This window comes from Accipiter gentilis, chromosome Z (genome assembly GCF_929443795.1).
Source record: "Accipiter gentilis chromosome Z, bAccGen1.1, whole genome shotgun sequence".
Lineage (NCBI taxonomy): Eukaryota > Metazoa > Chordata > Aves > Accipitriformes > Accipitridae > Astur > Astur gentilis.
In genome coordinates this window covers 72476678-72497372 of record NC_064919.1, presented here as the reverse complement: position 1 = coordinate 72497372, position 20695 = coordinate 72476678, and the positions used below count along the sequence as shown (strand labels likewise).

The 20695-nt window shown below is 41.6% G+C and overlaps 1 protein-coding gene and 1 long non-coding RNA gene across 4 annotated transcripts in view; one reads left to right on the top strand and one right to left on the bottom strand.

Annotated features, from left to right (window-relative positions):
- Positions 1 to 15277, bottom strand: part of OXCT1 (3-oxoacid CoA-transferase 1) — an 85066-nt gene extending 69789 nt beyond the window's left edge. The window contains exons 1-3 of the mRNA XM_049794359.1: positions 15086 to 15277; positions 12424 to 12532; positions 10942 to 11032 (exon numbers count right to left, since the gene is read on the bottom strand). Of these exons, the coding sequence (XP_049650316.1) occupies positions 10942 to 11032; positions 12424 to 12532; positions 15086 to 15169 (284 nt within the window). The 5' untranslated portion in view covers positions 15170 to 15277. The remainder of the gene's footprint in view (positions 1 to 10941; positions 11033 to 12423; positions 12533 to 15085) is intronic.
- Positions 15278 to 15482: 205 nt separating this feature from the next.
- Positions 15483 to 19024, top strand: LOC126035654 (uncharacterized). 3 transcript variants are annotated; one of them, XR_007505010.1, is made up of 5 exons: positions 15483 to 15715; positions 16699 to 16824; positions 17405 to 17505; positions 18150 to 18293; positions 18829 to 19024. It is a non-coding gene; the product is annotated as an uncharacterized LOC126035654 (long non-coding RNA). The 3 variants fall into 3 exon arrangements; XR_007505009.1 differs by lacking the exon at positions 16699 to 16824; XR_007505008.1 differs by lacking the exon at positions 15483 to 15715 and having other exon boundaries at positions 15752 to 16824.
- Positions 19025 to 20695: the final 1671 nt, after the last annotated feature.

The following is a 20695-nucleotide window of genomic DNA, read 5'->3' as shown; positions in this document are numbered from 1 at the left end:
CAATAGCTGCATGGACAGGCATGCAGTCAGAAAGACTTCTCAACTGCATGCATAATGAGGACTATTTTGAGGTTACAACTATTTTAGGAAGATAGTCCACTTCTACGCATAGTCAGGCGTTTTGGAAACTGCATGAGAGGAAGTGAAACAAGCTTCTCTGATCTGGTTCTCTGAATTTATTCTGTATTCTCTAGATATAAAGAACTTGCCTTATTATAAAAGCTTGCTCCACTCTCCAACTCTGACTTATTAAAAAAAAATTAAAAATCTAACTCTGATGCAATGTTAAAAGTGTTGCAGTGCCAAATTCTTGAGCATAAAATGTGTGCTGCCTGGAAACAACCTATATTTCTAACTCCCCACAGGAAAAAATTCCAGCAGTTTGAAACTAAGAGAGCTGGGAATAGAGTATAAAAAGGAGTCTTGTGGGCAAAGAAAGTGATTAAAAAAAAGAATAAAAATGCCAGAATTTCCTGTACAGGGTCACTCAAAGCAGGACAATCCCTCTCACAAGAAAACCATCAAACCCTGACGTGTCGTTATAAAAGGTAGCAAGCAAAGGTAACAGACCAGCCAATATCTGATAGCAGTTTAATGGGTTTGTATAACTATGTGCAAAAGTACAGAAGTTAAACGAAACTGTGCAGTGTTTTGTAGTGCAAGAACAAGCAGGGGCAGCCTGAACAGTTTGCTACTTCTGCCTGTCATTCAGGTGGTTAACATTGCTCTTACCATTGCAAAGCGTGGAAGCTATCAAACAGAAACAGGCAGACATGAGATTTCTGCATGCAGACAACAAAATTCTGAGTGTGTATTCATGTGAGAAAGGGATGGCAACAGAGGGTCAACAGCAGATTTGTAATGGTTAAAGGAATTTCTGTCTCATTTCACTAAGATCTGTAACCCTTCCTCCTACAGTCTGAGAAGCAGCTACTGGAGCACATCGTCTTTAACAGGATTTTGTGTATCGTGCTGCAGGATCTTGTGCAGGATCCCATACGGATATGCTTCCTTCCCTCATCTATTACAGGCAGGCTACCTTCTCTCAAACAAAACTTAGTAGTTACAAAGTTCCCTATAGCAATTAAACAGAAAGCTGCCCAAAGTTACTCTCTGTCACACTCATCCCAAGTTGTTCTTCACTTCTTAAGTCACTCTTTCTGCTCACCTCAAAGGCAGTCAATTTATTCAGAAATAAAATTGCAGTGATGATCAGTCACTGAGCACACAGGTCATACAACCTTATTTCCCTAGCACAATGAGAAGAGAAATTTTACCTTCAGAAAGTCATGCACTAAGAGGCTCTGTCTGCCTGATAACAGAAAATGACTTCAATTCCCAGATGCATTCATCTTCAGAGCAGCATCACAAAATCCAATTGCTGTTACTCCAGGTTTATTTTAGATGTAAATTTCTTAAAAGAAATCTAGCACTATCCATCTTTTTTAAGGATGCAATCTGCATTCAGGTTTCCAGCTAAAATAACTTTTGCTTTCCACGCACATCAGTTTTCCTTTCATCTCCCCTCAAAAACTCATTCTGAGCACTTCAGCCTATTTTACATTTCCTATGGATTTTTCGTGTATTTGAATGTCCTAAGAAACTACCATTTTACATAGCAGTGAAAATGCAGTTTTCACTCCTGTTCTCCCTACCCTTTGCTCTCCAGAATAAAAATAAAAAACGATTTCTGGTTTAGGGAAATTTCTTTCAACATAAAATTTTTTATGGAAATTGTTAGTTATTTGTTCTCCCTTTCCATATTTTGCTGCGTTCTTGGTTGTGTTGTTTTAGGCACAAAAGTTACTTCAAACTTTTCAGCTTAAATTATGCTTATGCTGAAAATGTTACCCCTAAAATATCTGTCTCGCAGGCAATGTCCTTCCAAACAAATAGTAACCACAAAAAGAAAAAAAGATCCTTTACTGAGTGAATGGAAAGAATACATCCTGTATATCTATTTTAAAAGCTGGATTCAGTCCTTTAAAAATTTAAACAAAGGTGAGCTCAATAAAAATGTGTTGCCCTAGATAGGAAGGAAAAAGGCATGGTGGAAGTTGATATAGCCGTTATGTGTGGTGCCGGAAGAGGGAAAGTACACAGTAGTGCTAGACAGAGAACGTGTTCTTTTGTGCTAGAAATTGTTAAGATTTGTAGAAGTTTCCCCATTCTGTATTAGGATGAAATCTGAATCAACAGAATGTATGAAACACATATAGGAAAAGAGATGTAACCTGGCACTCATTAAGAACACAGGTGACCCAAGTTCCCCGTTCTACTTATGCAGACAACAAAAATTAAGGAGGTCTGGTTGTTTACCAACACATTCTTCCTATTGTTTTATCCCTCTCAGACCTACAAAACCTTCCTGTCAAAAACTAATGTCTGCTTTTTCTAATAAAAAAATTAGCCAAAGACGACTACGAGCCAGATCTAGCTCACGTATCTCAAGTATACTGGAAACAGTCAAAGGCAGCATGTCAATGTTGCACTCCAGATAAACAGTAATTTGCAGCTCTCAGACCTTTCTCTTTGGTGGCTCAAGCAAAACTCTTTCTACATCACAGGGAAGAAGCGATTATGTCAGTTTCCAAGCTGATAAAAGCTTCACACACCAACAAGTCCTACACAGCCTGATGGAAGTAGGGAATAGAAATTTGCATTCTTATGCAGAAAAAAAGGAGACTTGGAATGCAACACTACTCTGGCAAGAGACATAAGATGGCTTTGGGGTTTTTTTTTGAGTAAAAGGAAGAAATTACACTCTCTTCTCTCTCTGCCTTTCTAAAGACATTTATAGGTATCTAAGAAAAGTGGGGATGGTCAGGACAGACTGGCTGTCCTTAATGGGAACACTGGAAAGGGATGGTGAGCAGCACCAATTAGCATGATGGTTTCATTCTACATGTCTTAAAGAGACGTCTTCCTCTGTACCCATTGTTCAAAGATTCTCCAGGACTCTGCAGTGCATATTCCTAGAAGATCCCACCAAGACCAGAAGTCACTAGTTATGAAAAATTAACTTGAATATTTGAGGTTTGGAGAACTAAAGAGGAGGCCAAAGAGGAGCTAACATGATGCCCTACGTGACCTTTCTGCCCTTATATGGGAAGGTAACTACACCACCCCTGAAGACTATGGATTGAGAAAGAAAAGCATGTAGTAAGAATCCTGGGGCAAGGCTCCACCTCAAGCAGAAACTAGAGTTTCCTGCAACTTGCTGCAAAAAAGCATATTTATTTGTGGTTGGTCCTACTCCTGGAGAATGCTTTATGTAAAGACCTTAGGCAGCTTCTGGAGATACCAGAGCAGTCTCTCTAGGCATTCGGCAGGTCTGAGTGCTGCACAATTATGCATGCAACTGGTAACAGATGGACCTGTTCCAGAGCTAGAAATTTTCCTGGCAAGAGGCTAGCAGTGGGAGAGGGAAACAATTTCCTCTATCATTCTGCACTTAAAAGTGGCTTGATCTCATCTGTTTTACTTTGTAACAGCAGCTTTTCAGTCCTCAAAAGGGTCTGCTCCAAGTTACATGCAATTACGTCTCCCAGTAAGTCCACATTTCCTAGAGAAGCCCAGATATGCTTCCCGACTAAAAGCACTGCATCAATCACTACCTGTCTGGCATGCCTTAGTAACACAGCCTTAAGCTTTCAGGCTCACAGAGGTGCCTGACTATAGCATGAAACTTTACCAGCATGAAAAAAGGTATGTGGCTGAAGATACTATCGGAGTTCTTAGTGATGCACATTCATAGGTCCACAAAAACAATCATAAAGTATAATCCTAGCAGCACCAGAAAGTGATCCTTTACAGCCTTTGTGCAGAGAACTGGCAGATGCCTACTAGATGGCATTTGCTGGAAGACCCCAAACAAAAGTGCAGGCACACCAAGGGTAAAATAAATGTGGACAGTCACCCACGTAACAGTTCTTGATGACTTGTCTTCCCCAGTCTTCTAGCTGGCTCTTAACAGCAAGACGTCCCACAACAATCCCCCTTGCATTACACTGGAAGATTACTAAGGAGCCAGCTCAGATGATATTCTGTTTCTCCTCTTTTTCTGTCCCCCACTTCCAGCAGGGTACATGGTATGCAGGCAAGCTAAGGAATGAGAGTCAACCCATAGGGAGAGGAAAACAGATTCAGCTCATAGACAGGTAAATTAGACAGAGGCATAATGTTTACTTGCCCTATTGATTCTTGAGACACTGTCTTCAGCCACCTTTTTTCTTTGCTTTTTCCTAGGACATTTTCCCATCAGCCCTAATGGTAACTGCTTAATGGAAAGCAGAAAAGAGGTAGAACTCTCTGAGGGAAGGTGACTGAGAAAACAGGATGAAGAGATAAGTACGGGTGGTGCCATATGCTAAGGCAGTCCTGGTCAGGAGAAGGAACAGGTAGGACTGAAACAGGGCAGTTGAGTCACAGCTCCCAGAAACTACAGAAACTCTCACCAACTTTTCAGCTGATGGCAAAGGGCAAAAGAAACACTGCACTGAATCTCTCTCAGCTCAGCAGCCTGGGACTTCTTCCACTTTGAAGGGAGAAAGAAGACAGAAAATACGGAAGCCCGTGGTTGCCAGGAATCACAAAGCCCTGTGTGCAAGTTGGTGTGACTGAGCCTTAAACTCCTCCTACTCCTTCTCTGCAGTGTTTACACTGCACTCTTCTCCCTCCACTGCTAAAGCCTTCTTAGGGGAACCTTGTCTTCTCTGCTCCAGTAACTTCATCACAGCTCCAGCCTCACAGCAAAATGGCAGTATTCCTCCTCCACCATCCTCCTCCAGAAACAATGCTCCATTCCCATAAGAATGATGGGTGCAAGCATATAGGCCAAGTCCATCGAAAGGGTGCAAAGGCAGGTAATTTTTGAAGAGGACAAGTATCGTACATTGCATGGTTACATCAGCAGCAAGGTCTCCTCTTTCCACATTCCTTTCTGCTATGAAATGGCATATTGTGCTTTTATTACACATAACAACTCGATTCAGAACTTTCTAGAGTTACTGTATTTTTTCCTTCACAATGAAGTTACGTGGTATAGACTTAATCCAATAAATATTTGAATTTTATCCTGAATGCATACTTCAGAAGTCTCCTGGCTGAAAGCTAGGTTCAGCTCTCGTTGTCACTTTTCTAAAACCAAGTTGACACAGTTCCTTGATCAAGCTGAGTTCTATTCTGTCATTTGTAATCACAACTAGAAAGTCATCTGCACAGCTGATTTCTCAATAGTTCCATGTAGTGCAAAGTTTAGTACAATTCGCCCTGCCAAAATCCTAAATAACCTCCACACTAAAATTAGCAAGATGACCTCGTCAGATCTTCAGGGATTTACAGTTCACACAGTGTCACCAATTTAACAGCTGTAAAAAAGCATCTGATTAGATTCTTTACGAAGGATGGAGATCATAAAATAAAAAAAAAAAGAGTAAACTGCTTCAAATAATCAACTTAATGCTGAAAATATCGTATATACCTTGCCTTATTACTTTGGCAACTTGCCATGTGCAGGATTTTACCTAACTCCACTCTTATGTCTTCACCAAGACAGATAAAAGTCATTGGTGACCTTGTATTTCACTTCTGAAAGTATATTTAATTCAGGATGTTTAAAGAATTTCTTATGCATACACAAAAATGACACACACAATGTAAGATACTCTGAGCATCACCTTGATCATACCTTTGTGTACATACAAGCTTTCTTCCCAGTCCCTCACAGACTTTTTCAGTCACACTTTATCTCCCAATCAAGGGATTATCAAATTCATGCCATTAAAACCACCTGACACTTTATACTATGTGAAAAAACTTCTCAACTTTGTGTGAATTTGGAAAGTAATTTCCACCTGACAGTATTTTTGTATTTTTTAAATGTATTTTAATATATATATAAACATATAAGTATATATACATTTTATATATATATAAAAGTAATACAGATGGATTTAAGCCATAGGAGTTACACATGCAAGAACAAACGGGGAGTCTGTGGCAAAGATGGCAGACACATTCTGGTTTTAACAGAAACATATAATTCAGAGCAATGACTGAAAAAATGAGACAACCTTAAACTTTAATATACATAATGTTTAACTTAAATTCAAAGTATTCGAATTTACCATTGCATCTGATGCCATAGAGTAGTGCCTTATCTGGAGATTTGGCAACTGCAAATAGCCCATTAGGAAAACAAGGGTATTATGTTCAACAGCACTAAATCACAGTGCACTCAGGCATCATGACCAACAGTTCAAATGTTTATCTCAAAGCTATTTTCTCCCTACTAATGTATAACATTGTAACATAAAAAGAACTTCTTCAAAAAGAGCACAGAGACCAAAGGTTCAAAAAGCTGGTAATGCCTTTTTAAGCGGACAGTCTGAATCTGTGATAATCTGACAGCTCGCTGTCAATCTCCTTTTAGATGATCACCCAAGTGATTAGTAATTAAGATACTAACTGTGACTTCTCTATTCTTACTGTTAGTGAAACCCTACTGTTCAACCCTACTGCATTCAAAAAGAATGCATATTTAAGTCTCGAAAGCAGACAAAACCCAGGGGGAAATAGCTCATTTGACATAACAGTTAGACCACATGTGCAGCTACTACAAATAGCAGACTTCATTGTTACAAAGTACAAATTCAGCCTATTGAGATGGTAGAGACAGAACGGAAGTGTTGAACTCAGAGTGTGATTATAACCAAAATTAGTTATCCATTTAATTAAGCAAAATTAATTAAAAATAACAATTTGCTGCCAATTTCTTAAACTTTCATTTTAAATATTGGGCTATGTTGACACAAACATAAGTTTTTGTTGCAAAACAGATCCTGAAACAATAGGTCTGATAGCCTGCATTGGAGAAGTCTTAGCATAAGCTGACCTGAAATGTCCAAGTCCACTGTAACTTGAAATCAGCATGCAACAATACACCATGAAGTCACAAGCAGATGAAAAGACAGCTACGTGCAACAAGGCACTGTATACTAATCACAACTTGTTGGGAATTTACTGAATCAAAGTTTAAAATAAGGACCTACTGACATATGTGGAGTGAACCAAATCTAAACAACAATGCAGCAAAAATTTAATAACATGGATTTTAGTAGCTTACTGAGACAATCATCTAAATTTAAAGGGCTTATAATAACACACTGTAAAGGAAGTATTTAAAATATGAACATAGGCAAAACAAGTAAGGTGTGAGAGGTTGTATTTTGGAAGCACACTGTGGTATCTTTCACTATCTCCCTGGTTCACAAGCTCCAGTTTCCCCTGCAGCTAGTTGTGTAAATACCAGAGATACTGGATATTTGTACTGCTTCCCTTTCCAACGCTTTGCCTTGTTTGGCTTGGCAAAAGAGTAACTACTCTTAAAGGTGCCATTTCACTAGCTAGCACGCAGCATATGCAGTAGCATAAAGCACAGCAACAGACAGTAAGTTTAGCAGTATGACGTTTCTAACTAGGGTGCCTAAAAGCACCCCATACACTACTGTACAACCTGTTCTTGGCAAGCCTTTCAAAGGCCAAAACAAGGACTTTACCTGCCAGCAACGACGTGACTTAAACAAGGATATGCAGGAGGAATCTCCTCCCTACTACACTGCAGCACAGAACAGTAGGGTGTGAACTTGTGAACATCCTACTCCTTTAAAGGTGTTCCCAAACATTCCCAAGCATTTCAAGGCTCTGCTGAACCTTCTTTCCAGCTAAGAGAGAGTTAGTAAGAGCCTTCAGCACTTCCTAATTACTGCTTTCCCCTAGATATAAGTGAAGCACTGTCTCCATTGCTGCTATTTCAGTTATAAACAGACAGCTCTGTAACACATTTTGTGGTTCATGCATATTGAAAGACATGTGACTTAACCCATGTACCTGCACTGTTCTCCAGAATAGGTTATCTGTCTATGTACTTGGCCCATTCCCTGCTCCAATTAGAAGTTTCCTGCTAAACCCACTGCAGGATGAGAAAACCTAACCACAACCAATTACCTCCTATTTGCTGGAAGACCTGGAGAAGAAAAAACAGCTGCAGTCAGGAAGACGAAACACAGCAGGGCATCAGCTGCAGCACAACGCCAAAGCAAAACACACTGAATCCTGAGGCATCTTGGAAAGTGGCAAATTACTCATCCCACAAAGTACCTGACATCTTGAGGTTATAGGCACAATTCACCCTTTGAATACTATTGCTGCAGGGTATATGATCGCTGTGCTACCTCAGTTTTAAAATCCATTTATTAGCACTGCAATGCTTGATAATATCTCTATACTTTTTGACATGGTATTAGAAGATGCTTAAATGGTATCAATTGCTGTGATGAGGATTCTGACTTTATCAATGATGACACCTGTGCTTTAACCTGGTTCCGGAACCCTACCAAACTATAGCAGGCTAAGTTCCATATAATAGTAATACAATAAATAAAAACAATAGATGAGACTATATTTTATTATGAATTTAATTTCAAAATAAATTATACTGTTCAACATGAGAGCAAGACCAGGATTTTTACAAACTAGACTTTATGAAAAGCCTAAATGCGCTCAGGCATTTTCAAATCATTACACTGTTCTGCTTACCAGACTTCCATGAATGTTCATGAAAACTAGTTTCAAGAGAAAAGGAATTAAATTTTGCTTTCCCTCCAGCAACCAAACATTTCACAGTAATCACTCCAGCCTAAAAATCCAAAGAATTTTCCAGAAAGTTAGCATTATTTCAAGCAAAATTAATTCTGACCTATAACACCAACAACTATATGTAGAATACAATACAAAATGTTGTCTTCTCCATTCTATTCCACAATGCTTCTCTTTTCACTTTTCCTCACATTCAAACCCTCACATCCCTTCTAGGAGCATCTGTGCAATCCTTCTGGCTACATATATGTGTGGCATTCAGAAATAAGAGTATGAGGAAAGTGAATGATCTCTAAGTGATTGATCTTTCCACTCAAAATGATTTCTCTCTTTCTCTCTCCGTTTTATCATCCTGTAGAAATTGTTTGCCACAAGAGCTTAAGGAGCTTGAGTTTGACTGTGTATGTGCCAACTACCAATACAAATCATATGTGTTACCCAATGAATGTGCAATGGCAAGCATGAAGCACTGAAAAAAAATGAAGATCAACATATTGTGAACTTCAGCCTCAGAAACCTAGACTATACATATATAAAATAAATCTGTGGGTTTTGAATGGTATTCCGGTTTCAACTTATGTTAAATACAGTCAGGTTAAAACCAAACCAAACTGGGATACAAATCTATGGCAAAGTATATGGGAAATGTAATTATGCAGCTGAAAACAGCACAAAGCATTTTAGGTAAATCCCACCTAATTCACACCTTTGGCAAGGCTGGAGGAATTAAGGAGCAATGTTTGACATCTATATTCATTTTGTATGAAGAACAAAGTTCTTTATACCCAAACAACCTTTCTGGCTTGCATAAACTTGTCTCTCTTTTATTCTAACATAGATACAGAAGAAAACAGTTTCCCAGCGATTTTCCCCCCTGCCCCTATGGCTCTTGTTCTGCAAATGGGTAAAGGCTAAGCTTCTTGTCCCACTGGATGGGGGGGAGTGAGTGAGCGGCTGCATGGTGCTTAGTTGCTGGCTGGGGTTAAACCACGACACTTCTACAGAACAGATGGGAGACTTCCAACCCAAGTAAAGGCTCATAATTGCAAGCACTAATGAAGTTCCATGGAAACAATACAAAATTCTCATTACTATTTCACCACAAATACAGCATTCAAAAGTAAAAAGTTCACAGAAAATGTAGTGACATAGACATTACCATTTGATGAAAGTAAGCAACATTGTAAAACATTAAAAAAAAAACAACAAACAACAAACAAAATGGAAAGAATGCTCCCAAATTACCTTCCTTACCAACTGGGGTGTATAATCCCAGTACATCTAGCTGTGAGACAACTATTCCGCAAGACAATAGAGTTTAGGATGAGCTCTCTAATCAAAGAAAATTTGCTAAAGTACAATGCCACTAGGAGACATCAGTCTTCCAGTATTCTTTAAACCTACAATGAACCAAATTACACTGGAATTATTATGTTGCTGGAGGGGACATTTAATAGGATAAGTCACCGAACCAAGGTTAGGGCCACCTGCAGATGCTAGTCACCCAACAACACTGCAAGGAAGAGAATATCAGTCTTACTGACCAGGCTGATTTCAAATACAAGTCATTATATTGTGCATATCAGTATTTTTATTTAATTTCATTTCTATTTTATCAATGCATTTCAACAGAAGTGGCTGTAGTTATTCCTCTATATGAAGACTGTTAGGTATTGTGGAGTCTAATACAATGAACAGCTTGTGTAAAAATTAGCCCTAGTGAGAAGCTGAGAAATCACATGTAAAAAAATTATTCTGACAATCCCACGTTAATTTCTTAATGGGCAAACATTTAAAAAATAAATCAAAAATTCCAAGACCCATTAAAGAGGCTCTCCATTCTTTCATCATAAATATTCTCCACTGCTGTGTTGGGGTTTTTTTGAAGTAACAGAATTACAAGAAAATCAGAAAGCACCAAACCATAGTTAAAAAAAAAATTCCCTATTTAGAACTTCACATACACACAAAAAAAATTACTGATACTACATTTAAAGCATCTAAGTCAGAATCTTCAGTTACAGTCAACCAGTTAAATATATATAAATACACATTAATTACAACTGTCTACAACAGTGACAACTGCTCCCTGACAAAGCTGAGTATACATACAGTACTGTACTTTCTGGGCTCATTCTAAAAATAACACTTTCAAACAAAGCTGTGTGGTTAATATGAAAATTCTTATGATGAAAAGTAAGACTTTTTCATACATATCAGCCTTTTCACATGAATGGAATGTTTAGTCTGTACTTATTAAACCACAGACATATGAATACCTACCCTGCATTATTACTGACTGCCGTTATTCCCTTTACTCCAGTCTTCAGTAAACCCCCAATGAGGTTTTCAGGAATCCCACACAATCCAAAACCTACATAAAATAAAAGAAAATTGAATATGTAACAAGTGTTTGAAAGAATTCATATTAATCAGAAGTCTGCAAATGTGCACTGTTTAATTAAAAATCTTTTCTGAGTAGAACAAGCTCCTTAGCTGACTAAATAAACCAACACTTCTGGCAAGAGTTGTACCCTAGTACTGGAATTTCTCAGTCACTAGATGTTTCCCAGTTTGGATGAAAGCCGTTTAACTATCAGAAGTCTGCTCACACACAAATGGCCTTTGGAGAAGGGCTCCAGGACCTTGGCCCTCTTCATGTGTGTCCTAACCACTGTACTCATTATTTCTCCTTCTCTTTCCACCCAACTAACCTTCAGTTCTTTGCTGCACATAACAATGTCAAGCAGGAGGAACGAGGAGTTCTGTACAGCTTAGCTTATAATTAGGTGATAAAAATCTGGGAATTTAGCGCTCTTGGGAAGATGCATAACTGAAAGCACAGTAACCCAGATCTCCACCCAGGCTGAGATGCCTCACGCTCCTACCTATTATGCAAGAACCCAGTATGACTAAAATGAAACACCATGCCACATTTGAGGTGCCTAAGTCTTAGGCCAAGCTCTAACCCTACAACTACTACCATTTCCTTCCCAACCACTTGGCCTCAGATCTTCTTTCATTCCAACAACAAAAAAAAAAATACAGTAATTCTTCCTAGAAGGCACTATGCCTCATTACATATCTCCAGTGGGTTTCCCATGTTTTACAACATTCCATTCATTATTTCTTCAATACTAAAAATAACTTATAACCTACTAAATAGAGACATCACTTTCCTTTCAGTAGATTGAACAGCATGAAATTGTGGAAATCATCTAGAATATTCAAAAGCTCAAGTCACAGTCTAAGTATGATATGACTTCTTGACTCTTCTGGAAATGCTACAGAAAACCATTTAGCGTAAGTATTATCTTCACCTCCTACAGCCAGAAATAGGTTAGGCGATTTGTTCAAGGTCACAGAGACCCAGCGATTAGGCGGATACAGTATATAGAGAATGCTACATAAAAATAATAAACCACATTTTATTTCTTCACCATCTGACGTAGCAATGCTAACTTGAAAAAGCCCAAGTTGATTTTCTGCATTCAAACTGGCACAAGTAAAGTCTAACACTTCACCAGTGGAGGAAAAAACCTAATGATTTTTCTGAGGCTTTTTCCCTCCTCTAAAAAACAGACTGGGATTTTCTCACTGAGAGTCTGCCCCTTATTAGCAGAGTAGGAAAGCACTTGTTTAAAATACCCATATAAGTGTATGTGTCCTCAGATTAGTTAATATTAAAAGAAACACAGTAAAATGGTAAAAAGTATCTCATTAATAGAGCATGTGATTGCATCCATAAAGAATTTAAATATTTACCACCAACAAGAATAGTTGCCCCATTGGGTATATCTTTTACAGCTTCAACAGGATCAGTATAAAATTTGGTGTTGCGATGACAGCTGGTAGAAAAATAGCATCCACAAATCTGGAACAACGTTAAAAGAAACAAGTGAATGAATAAAAAGCATTATATAGTAGCTTTATAATGATGACCATCCCTCTGGCTAGATAAGGTGGAAAATATGTAGGAAAAGATATTACTACTGTAAACACTAAACACTGGGTGGGGGAGAGAAGGGTTCAGGTCTCCAAAACAAGGACTCTATCGTCTCTCTATCCCCCACATCACCCATACTTTATGACATTCATATGTATTGTGAAGGCTTTAGGCTCAATATGAGCTGCATCAATTTGACAATGTCCAAACAAATTTTAAATTTCTGAATTCCATCCTAAACTGTTGACAAATTGTGACTTATTGTGAACAGATTCACAAATGCCATTCCTCAGCATGAGTTAGAGCAACCCAAAGACTGCTCTAACCTATGTAATGCTACTTATAGCTTCAAAGATATCCAGAAACTAAACATAACCAGAAATTGCTGAAGCATAGAGCTAACACCACCACAAAATTTGAGTGGAGGCCAAGAAACAATATGAAGTACAGTATTGTGCTGGCAGTATAGTAAGCAGGGACTCCCCTCAACAAAGTGAACCTTCCCTCAGCTTCCTAATGCAGTCTTAGAGCTCTTTGTGTGTTCAAGAACAGCCCAGGATCAGGCAGACGCCGCCAAACTGATAAAATAGGGAGGGCAAGAGGGAAATCAATACAAATCCCAGCCCCAAAACCAGACTTCAATTGCAAATACTGAATATTAAGAAAAGCCTTCTGAACAGAGGGAGGCTTATCTCCCTCCCTATGGAAACACTGATGTTCTTCCGCTTTGATGGACTCAAAACAAAAACAAAAACAAACAAACAAACAAAAAGAGTATCTGGGTCATAAGGAACAGTGCCAGGTGAGAAAGAGTAAAAGGCCCTTCCCCAAGCTCAATTATACCATGACTATGTCTTTTGGAAACATATTTTTACAATGACAGTAAGTCTGCAAAGAGCATCTCTTCTGGTCACATTCAGTAGGCAAGTGACAAAATGAGTATTAAGTGCTGGCAGCCTCGGGAGCTCCAGTACAACAGGGCTGCAAGCAGGCATGAGGGCCAGGGCTGTAGGGGGGCCAGGCCACTGCCGTGTCGCTGTACCCACACACAGGAAAATATTTTAAAGAGACCACATGGTACCTCTTCTTCAGTCTTCCCAACTGCCTGTGACAGTGGGGACCAGCAGAGCAGCATGTGTTACATACGCGTGCATACCCAGGTTGGATGTCTCTCATGAGGGTATCTCCCTTTCTATACTAAACATGTTCTTTTCAATCCCTTTCCCACCCACTCTGCTGTTTGAGAGCAATGAGCTTTCAGGGAGCCGAGGTGCCAGGGATCACCCACGCTCCCCTGCACACTGGGTCAGCAAGGTAAGACCTCAGGAGCTGGCTGCAATTCTGGCATCCCAGGTTTAAGAGAGAAGTAACATGGGGACAGATGACCTTCTAGAACGATCAACAAAATTGAAGTAAATTTTATAGAAGAGCAAAATACAGCTTAGCAAAACAAAGGCTGGAAGAGCTATCATTATTTTTCCATGAAGACATCAGGAAGAGTAAAGACGGGCATGAGAAGGAGAGTAGATACGAGCTGTTTCAACTTAAATAAAACAAGAAAAGCCACAGAAACGATTCTGGCTGGAGAGACAAAAAATTAACTTGGCTATGGCTACACGTGGGCAGGAAACCATTAGATCAGTGAGGTTTGGCAGAAGCTTCCCCCAGGAAGAGGAAAGCGAGCGAGCGACCCAGCTGCACGGCCGAACTCCAGGCGTTTATGAAATGGCAATATGCGGTGGGGCTGCCAGGGACCTGTGCTCGCTGACCGGGACCCCCCCCGCCTGCACCTCCAGCCCACCTCTGGGAAAGACCGACGCGGTGACGGCAAGGCTGAAAACCACTGCGACAGACGGTAACCGCGCCGCAGTTTCAAGTGCGGGGAGGGAGGGGGCAATAATGTAAAATTGAACCTCAAAACCAAATCTTCGGGCCCTGCCCGCCAAGGTCACCGCATCCCAACCCGCCGCCGGGGCCAGGCCTGCCCCGGGGCCGCGCTCCGCCCTCCTCCCCGCCGACCGCCCGCGGGCCTCCTTCGGGCCAAAACCGTCGCGTGTTCAAAGAAAACAACAAACAAACAAACAAACAAAACCCACCAAAAACCCGAACAAAGCCCATCACTTCCCCGCGGGGGCGGGCAACGCCACCCTCGGGGCAGCAGAGCGGCCGCCGACCCCCCCCCCCCCCCCCACGGGGCTCCGGCCGCCCGGCCCTGCCGGGCTCGCCCGCCCGCGGGAGCCGTCGACCCCCGGCGGCAGGCGGCCCTCAGGGCTGTCCCGCCGCGGCGGGTACCCCGCCAAGGTCACGGCCGCCCGGGCGGGGGCGGCGGCGGCGAAGGCCCGGCGGGCGACGGGGAGGCGGAGGGGGGCGTGGGCCGCCGGCGGGGCCAAACGGCGGGCCGGGCCGGGGGCGGAGGAGGGGGGGGGGGGGGGGCCGGGGGCCGGGAGCCAGCGTCTGGCCGCCCCCGCCGCCTCGCCTTACCTTAGCCCCGTCGCCCCGCGGCCGCGCGGCGGGAAGGAGGATGCGGCGGCTGAGCGGCGGCAGGAGCAATTTGTACGCCGCCATCTTCGCGCTGCGCGGCTGTCGGGGACGGCAGCGGAGGGGCGGCGGGCTGGGCCGAGGAGGCGGCGGCTGCTGTCCAACGCCGGGCGAAGGGAGCGGGAGCGGGCGGGACGGCGGACGCCGCGGGCGGAGGGGAGGGTGGGGGGCTCGGCCCTGACGCCCGCTGACGTCGGCTGCGCCCGAGGCGGGGCCGGCGACGGCTGAGGGGAGCCGGCAGCCGCCGGGACGACGGCTGAGGGGAGCCGCCAGACGCCGGGGCCCGGCGTCTGGCGGCTCCCCTCAGCCGTCGTCCCGGCGGCTGCCGGCTCCCCTCAGCGGCGGCTGCCGGCTCCCCTCAGCCGTCGCCGGCCCTCCGCACGGTCGGCGGCGCGGGAGAGCTGTCCAGCCGCCCCGCGGCTGCCGAGCCCAAGGAGCCGGGGCCGGTCGCTGTCCCACGGGGAGCCGGCGGCAGGGCCAGGCCGGGGTGCGGGGATACCTCGGACCCAGCGGTTTTGTTCTTAGAAAAACCCCTCAGAGCCGCGGAAAAGACGCGTGGACGGGGCTATCGAGGTTAGAGGCGCTTCAGGGGTAAAGGGGGGGGGGGAGTGGTGTCCCGTTTTCCTTCTGGTGCTCCGCTGCTTCCGCAGATGGACAACTCCCATGCGCCATGGCAGATGACTCCCTGTGAAGTTTAAGGTGGCTTAAATTTCTGTCCTGACGCCTTGTGGCCGAGGACTACCGTCACGAGAATTAAAGGACAGAGGGTGTGAACGGTTAAGTTTCCAATGTGTACCCCTCAGAGGGAGGCCGGGCTCCAGTAAGCGCATGGTCTCCGCGGGGCGCTTGGATGCTATGTTTGGGTGGGAAAATGTGACTAGAATAGATGTAGACTTGCTAAAGCAGCCACGTGATGTGAACTGCTGGCATTTCTGCTGCTGCTGCCAGAAGGAAAATTCAAAGCATGCCTCTGCCATTATTTATGCTTTCTAAAAATACCCCAAATGATCAGTGCATGCCCTAACAATGCCCCACAGAACTGAAGGATTCGCAGAAAAAATGCTAGAAGCTGTTTAGATGCAGGAAAAGAGAAATCCCCCTCACGCACATGACAGGAGGTCATACTTCTTGCCGGTCACGCTGCTCCTCGTCTTGTTTCCAGGCTGTCTCCAATGCAGCTGCCAGCCTCATGGTACTTAGCAATTGTAGTATGAACACGCAGAAGGATCATTTACAAAGAGGAAGGCAAGGTTTTAAGAGCGTGCTGCTGTTTTCCAAAGTGTTTGTGCACACCCAGTCCATTTTATTCAGAGCACTGGCTGGTCCAGCCTTGCAGATGCTGGTTCATGGCACTCTCTTACACATTTCAAAAAGTAGTGGTACCTGTAGTTACAGCTCACATAGCAGACAAACCTTGCAGACTCCAGTGAAGTGTGGTGGAGGCACCTTTGCTGTCAGTAATGGTTTGGACTGGGATTTTTTCCTAGATATTCACAGTACTTAGCTACCCAGTTAAGTCTGGGACAGTCCCAGGTGTAAAAAGCTGCAAATTACAGGGGCTTAGTGAACTGAAAAACAAAATGACGGCACAGCTTGTATTCCTCCAAGGCTAAGCGTCAGCAGAAAAGTTTTATAGGACTGGATTTCTGAACCTCAGTTCTACCGAAATTTCATATCGACATGTAAGTTCCTTAAGTCACATTTCCTTTCATGAAAAAAATTACCCTAGGCATTGAAAAACTTGTCTAAAAGTTGTTTATTCTCTTCAGTTCAATAAAAAACTTCCTTTAAACCAACAGTGTGCATTTGCAAACTTATCAAAGTGTTCACTCTTAAGTAGCTCTTACATAGCCAGCTAGCATATATTTTGCATGGGGGTTGGGATTCCAACAGCATTCCTCCTTGCAGGCTGGAGGAAGGGGGCTAAATGCATGCAGTAGGTACAGTGCATGAGTATTAATACCTCCTTGGAACATCTATTATGGAAAGCTCGTAATTCTACTTACATAAAGTACAGTTTCTGAACTAGGAAATTAGGGGCATATAACTTTTCCTTTTCAGGTGCTATGGATTATCTAAACCCAAAATTATTTAAAAAAAAATAAATGTGTAAATTCCACATGCTTTGGACTGCAAGTCTCTTACTTTGGCTTAGAAATCTCCAAATATAACTGAATGAGTAGATAAAATAATTTGTTCTGGAGTAGTTTATAAAGGATAGTAGATTATCTACTTTTTCTTAATTTTTAAAATGTCTTAAAGGTCTTTACACAAGGACTACAGCTAAGAAGTCAACATGAAGCAAGTCTCTAAAATGATCAGGAATATTTTTCATATGATTTTTCTTCACTGAAGTAAATCCGGTAAGAGTGTTAGCATACAAGTCAAACACTTTTCAAGTTCAACAGCAATTACAAATGAGTAGTGGGAGAGTATTGAGCCCTTGGTGCCAAAAAGAAGTCAGCAGGTAGGCATTCTGGAGCTACCACAGGTTAATCATTATATACACCAAATAACATCGGCTTACTTATACTACTACAAAGCAGAAGAAGAAGTCAAAGTCAGCACTCTGATACAGTGAAATAGCATTTCCCAAAGAAGCCACCAAAGAGTTAGCAGATAAGCAGGCTATTTTTATATGTTTGATTTACCTGTATGGGGGGAAGAACCAGAACTCTGAGATGAACAGCTTTGTTTCTAGACAAATTTCTTAAAATTTGTTTATACTTGACCTGGATTTTAGCTAATTAAAATTCAGCAATTTACTTTATTTCAGATCCTTTGGAATTTGGCAAGGAAATTCAGTTATTGAGGCATGAAAATCACATATGCAGCCACACAGAAGGGAAAGCTCATTAAACTATGCAGCAGCTAGAACACACAGAGAACACCTAAACTTACCTCCAGCATGTTAATAAGAGCCAGTTTTGAAACAAAAGGGTTGGTGTTTAAGTATGTTTCAGTATTACTCAAAATACTAAAGTATTTTTTATATTAATCATTTAAGAGCACTTCAAACTCATCTTTGGATAAACTGGAATGAACCTGATTCCCTTGATATGGGATGGAAAGTCAAGGAAAATGAAAAGACTGTTTCATAGCATCTACATCTTCCTGCAAGAATGGAGTACTACAGGGAAAACAAATAAAGGTAGGATATAAAACTTATGATACAGACCTAAAAGCATTAGATAATTATAAATATATTCCAGCTGAGAACATAAAAATAATTACAAGCTCCTGTGCAATACAGTTAACAATTTTAAGATCGACTCACAGCATTTACAGGAAATCTATTGAAGTAGGGGAAGGGCTGCCCCCTACATCACCAATGATTACACTAGTAAGCCATGTGAACTTAAATATTCAACTTATTAACAAAGTTCAGGGGAAAGGAAGGTCATTACCAAGAAAAATGGATATTTACAGGTCTAGTGACAACTATACATTTTAAAAATCAGCAGGGATTTGGCAAATGAAAGTTCATACATAATTAAACATAAATACAAAAGGGAAAATTAAATTGGAAAACAAAAAAAAAACAACCAAAAGCTGACTTCTAGACAGTTATGGAAATGTAAAGCAAATGAGACAACCACAGAGCCATGATTTTTGAAGGAAACAACCTATGGAGCTGTTGAGGAATCCCTTTGCCAACCAACTATGGCAACATTTTCTCTTCACAGCCCTAAGCTTAAGATCAAAGGGGATACCAAAATGAGAAAGGATCCTGAAGCTACATAATAAGGAAGAATCAACAACCCTTCGACGAGAGCAGTTCCTTATCCCTGAAGAACATCTTGAGCAGGCAATAGAAAGTCAACAAATATTTTTGTTACAATTAATATCAGCGTAGAATACAGGAGCTCACCTAATTAAGAAAATAAATTTAAAAAAGTAATTGGATGAAGAGGTTCATATTGTGAAAAACAATCTGGGGGGATTTGTTTGTTTGTTTCATACTAGTCCAGTTTCCATTATAGCAGTCTCATATTTTAGGCAGGATGCCCTACTTTCATATAAAAGATATAGAAGTTTCCATATCATGTCAGGCTATATCATTATTACAAGCTAAGATAAGCAACTATGCAGAACTTCTTAGGAGCCACAGAACATTTTATACTTGGTCAAACAGCAAGTTACTCACTTATTAACCTCAACAGCACTGAGAAATAACCACTGAAATATCAGCAGTTAAATCAACAGTTAAATAGTTACTTCAGTTTGGTAGTCTTAAAATTACAAAACTTCAAACTTTCTGACCACTGCAAATGCTGCACCTCAATTCAAAACCACAGTACTTACAAGTTGAAATTATACAGTACTTAAATGTCATTTTTTGTTTAACTAGAAACACAAAGTCTGCTACTCTGCATGATCCCTGGCACTTCTATTCATGTTCATGTATTGCATATTTAGTAACTGTCATGAATGCTGTCTAAATTAGTTAAGTGTAATAACCTTCAGCAGTGACAGTCAGTGTGTCTACTAGTTCTGGAGAAAGGATAAGTGACTTATAATTCCTTTACAGCAGGAGTTAAGAAAACCCAAAATGCCTACTCAGCACATACTGGCAGACATCAGCTGCACAAGTTCCATATGTTTATGTATTGATATTTATAGAGGCGGGTTTAACTTCTTATTCAGAAAACCCTACTAATCTCTTAGTCCTCACTTTTGCCAGGAATTTTTTGCTGCAAGAATGCAACAGAACAGGAAAGTCTTTTTTTTTCCCACTCTGGCCAAGCTGAAAGAATGAGGTTCTTTCACGCTCCACACCGATATTGTTGTAAAAGAGTAAAAGTAAACATAACAAAAGGGGCTACAGAAACAATAAACTGTAAACAGAAATCCTGAGCAGCTGTCACACTGCAAGTCAGCTCATGTTTGGTAGCACTACTGTAACAGGCTTTTCCGGATTCTGCAATGCAACGTTACATTAATAAGCTGCACAGGGTACTTTCAAACAAACCTCACCAGCAACAGAATGTACTTTAAACTCAGAACCTAGGAGGACTTGTAAAACTGCCCATGAAGAAATCTTTTTCCTTGTATTTGATACACAACTTCCAAAAATAGAGACAGAGCCTTAAGATGATAATGCACAATTTGTTTGCAGACGTTGTATAGAGTAAACAGATCACACACAGACACCCCCCGCGCCCTGTACCTCACTGCAGCTAGGGCTGTACAGCAAGACTACAGGACAACCACCAGAGTTGGAAATGAAGAAAAGCAACACCTGCCTGGTCTGCAAGTTTCACCTGTAACTGGTTTCCTCCTTGAAATTTGGACTTTGCCATCCATTTGATGGGTGTGGAGCTTAACAGGCAACACCATTTCTCAGCTACAAGAGCCTAGCATGCGAACTCACGCATGCAATCCAAGCCCTTGCAATTATTTTATCATCCACTGACTAGGGAGTCAGTTCTCTGTGTGCACTGGCAAAACCAAGTGCCAACACATTCTCATCTGAATTGTTTTGTCTCATTCTTCTACTCCATCCAGCTGCTGGACAAACAGCTGTCCGGAGTTCAGAATGGCTTTCGCCCT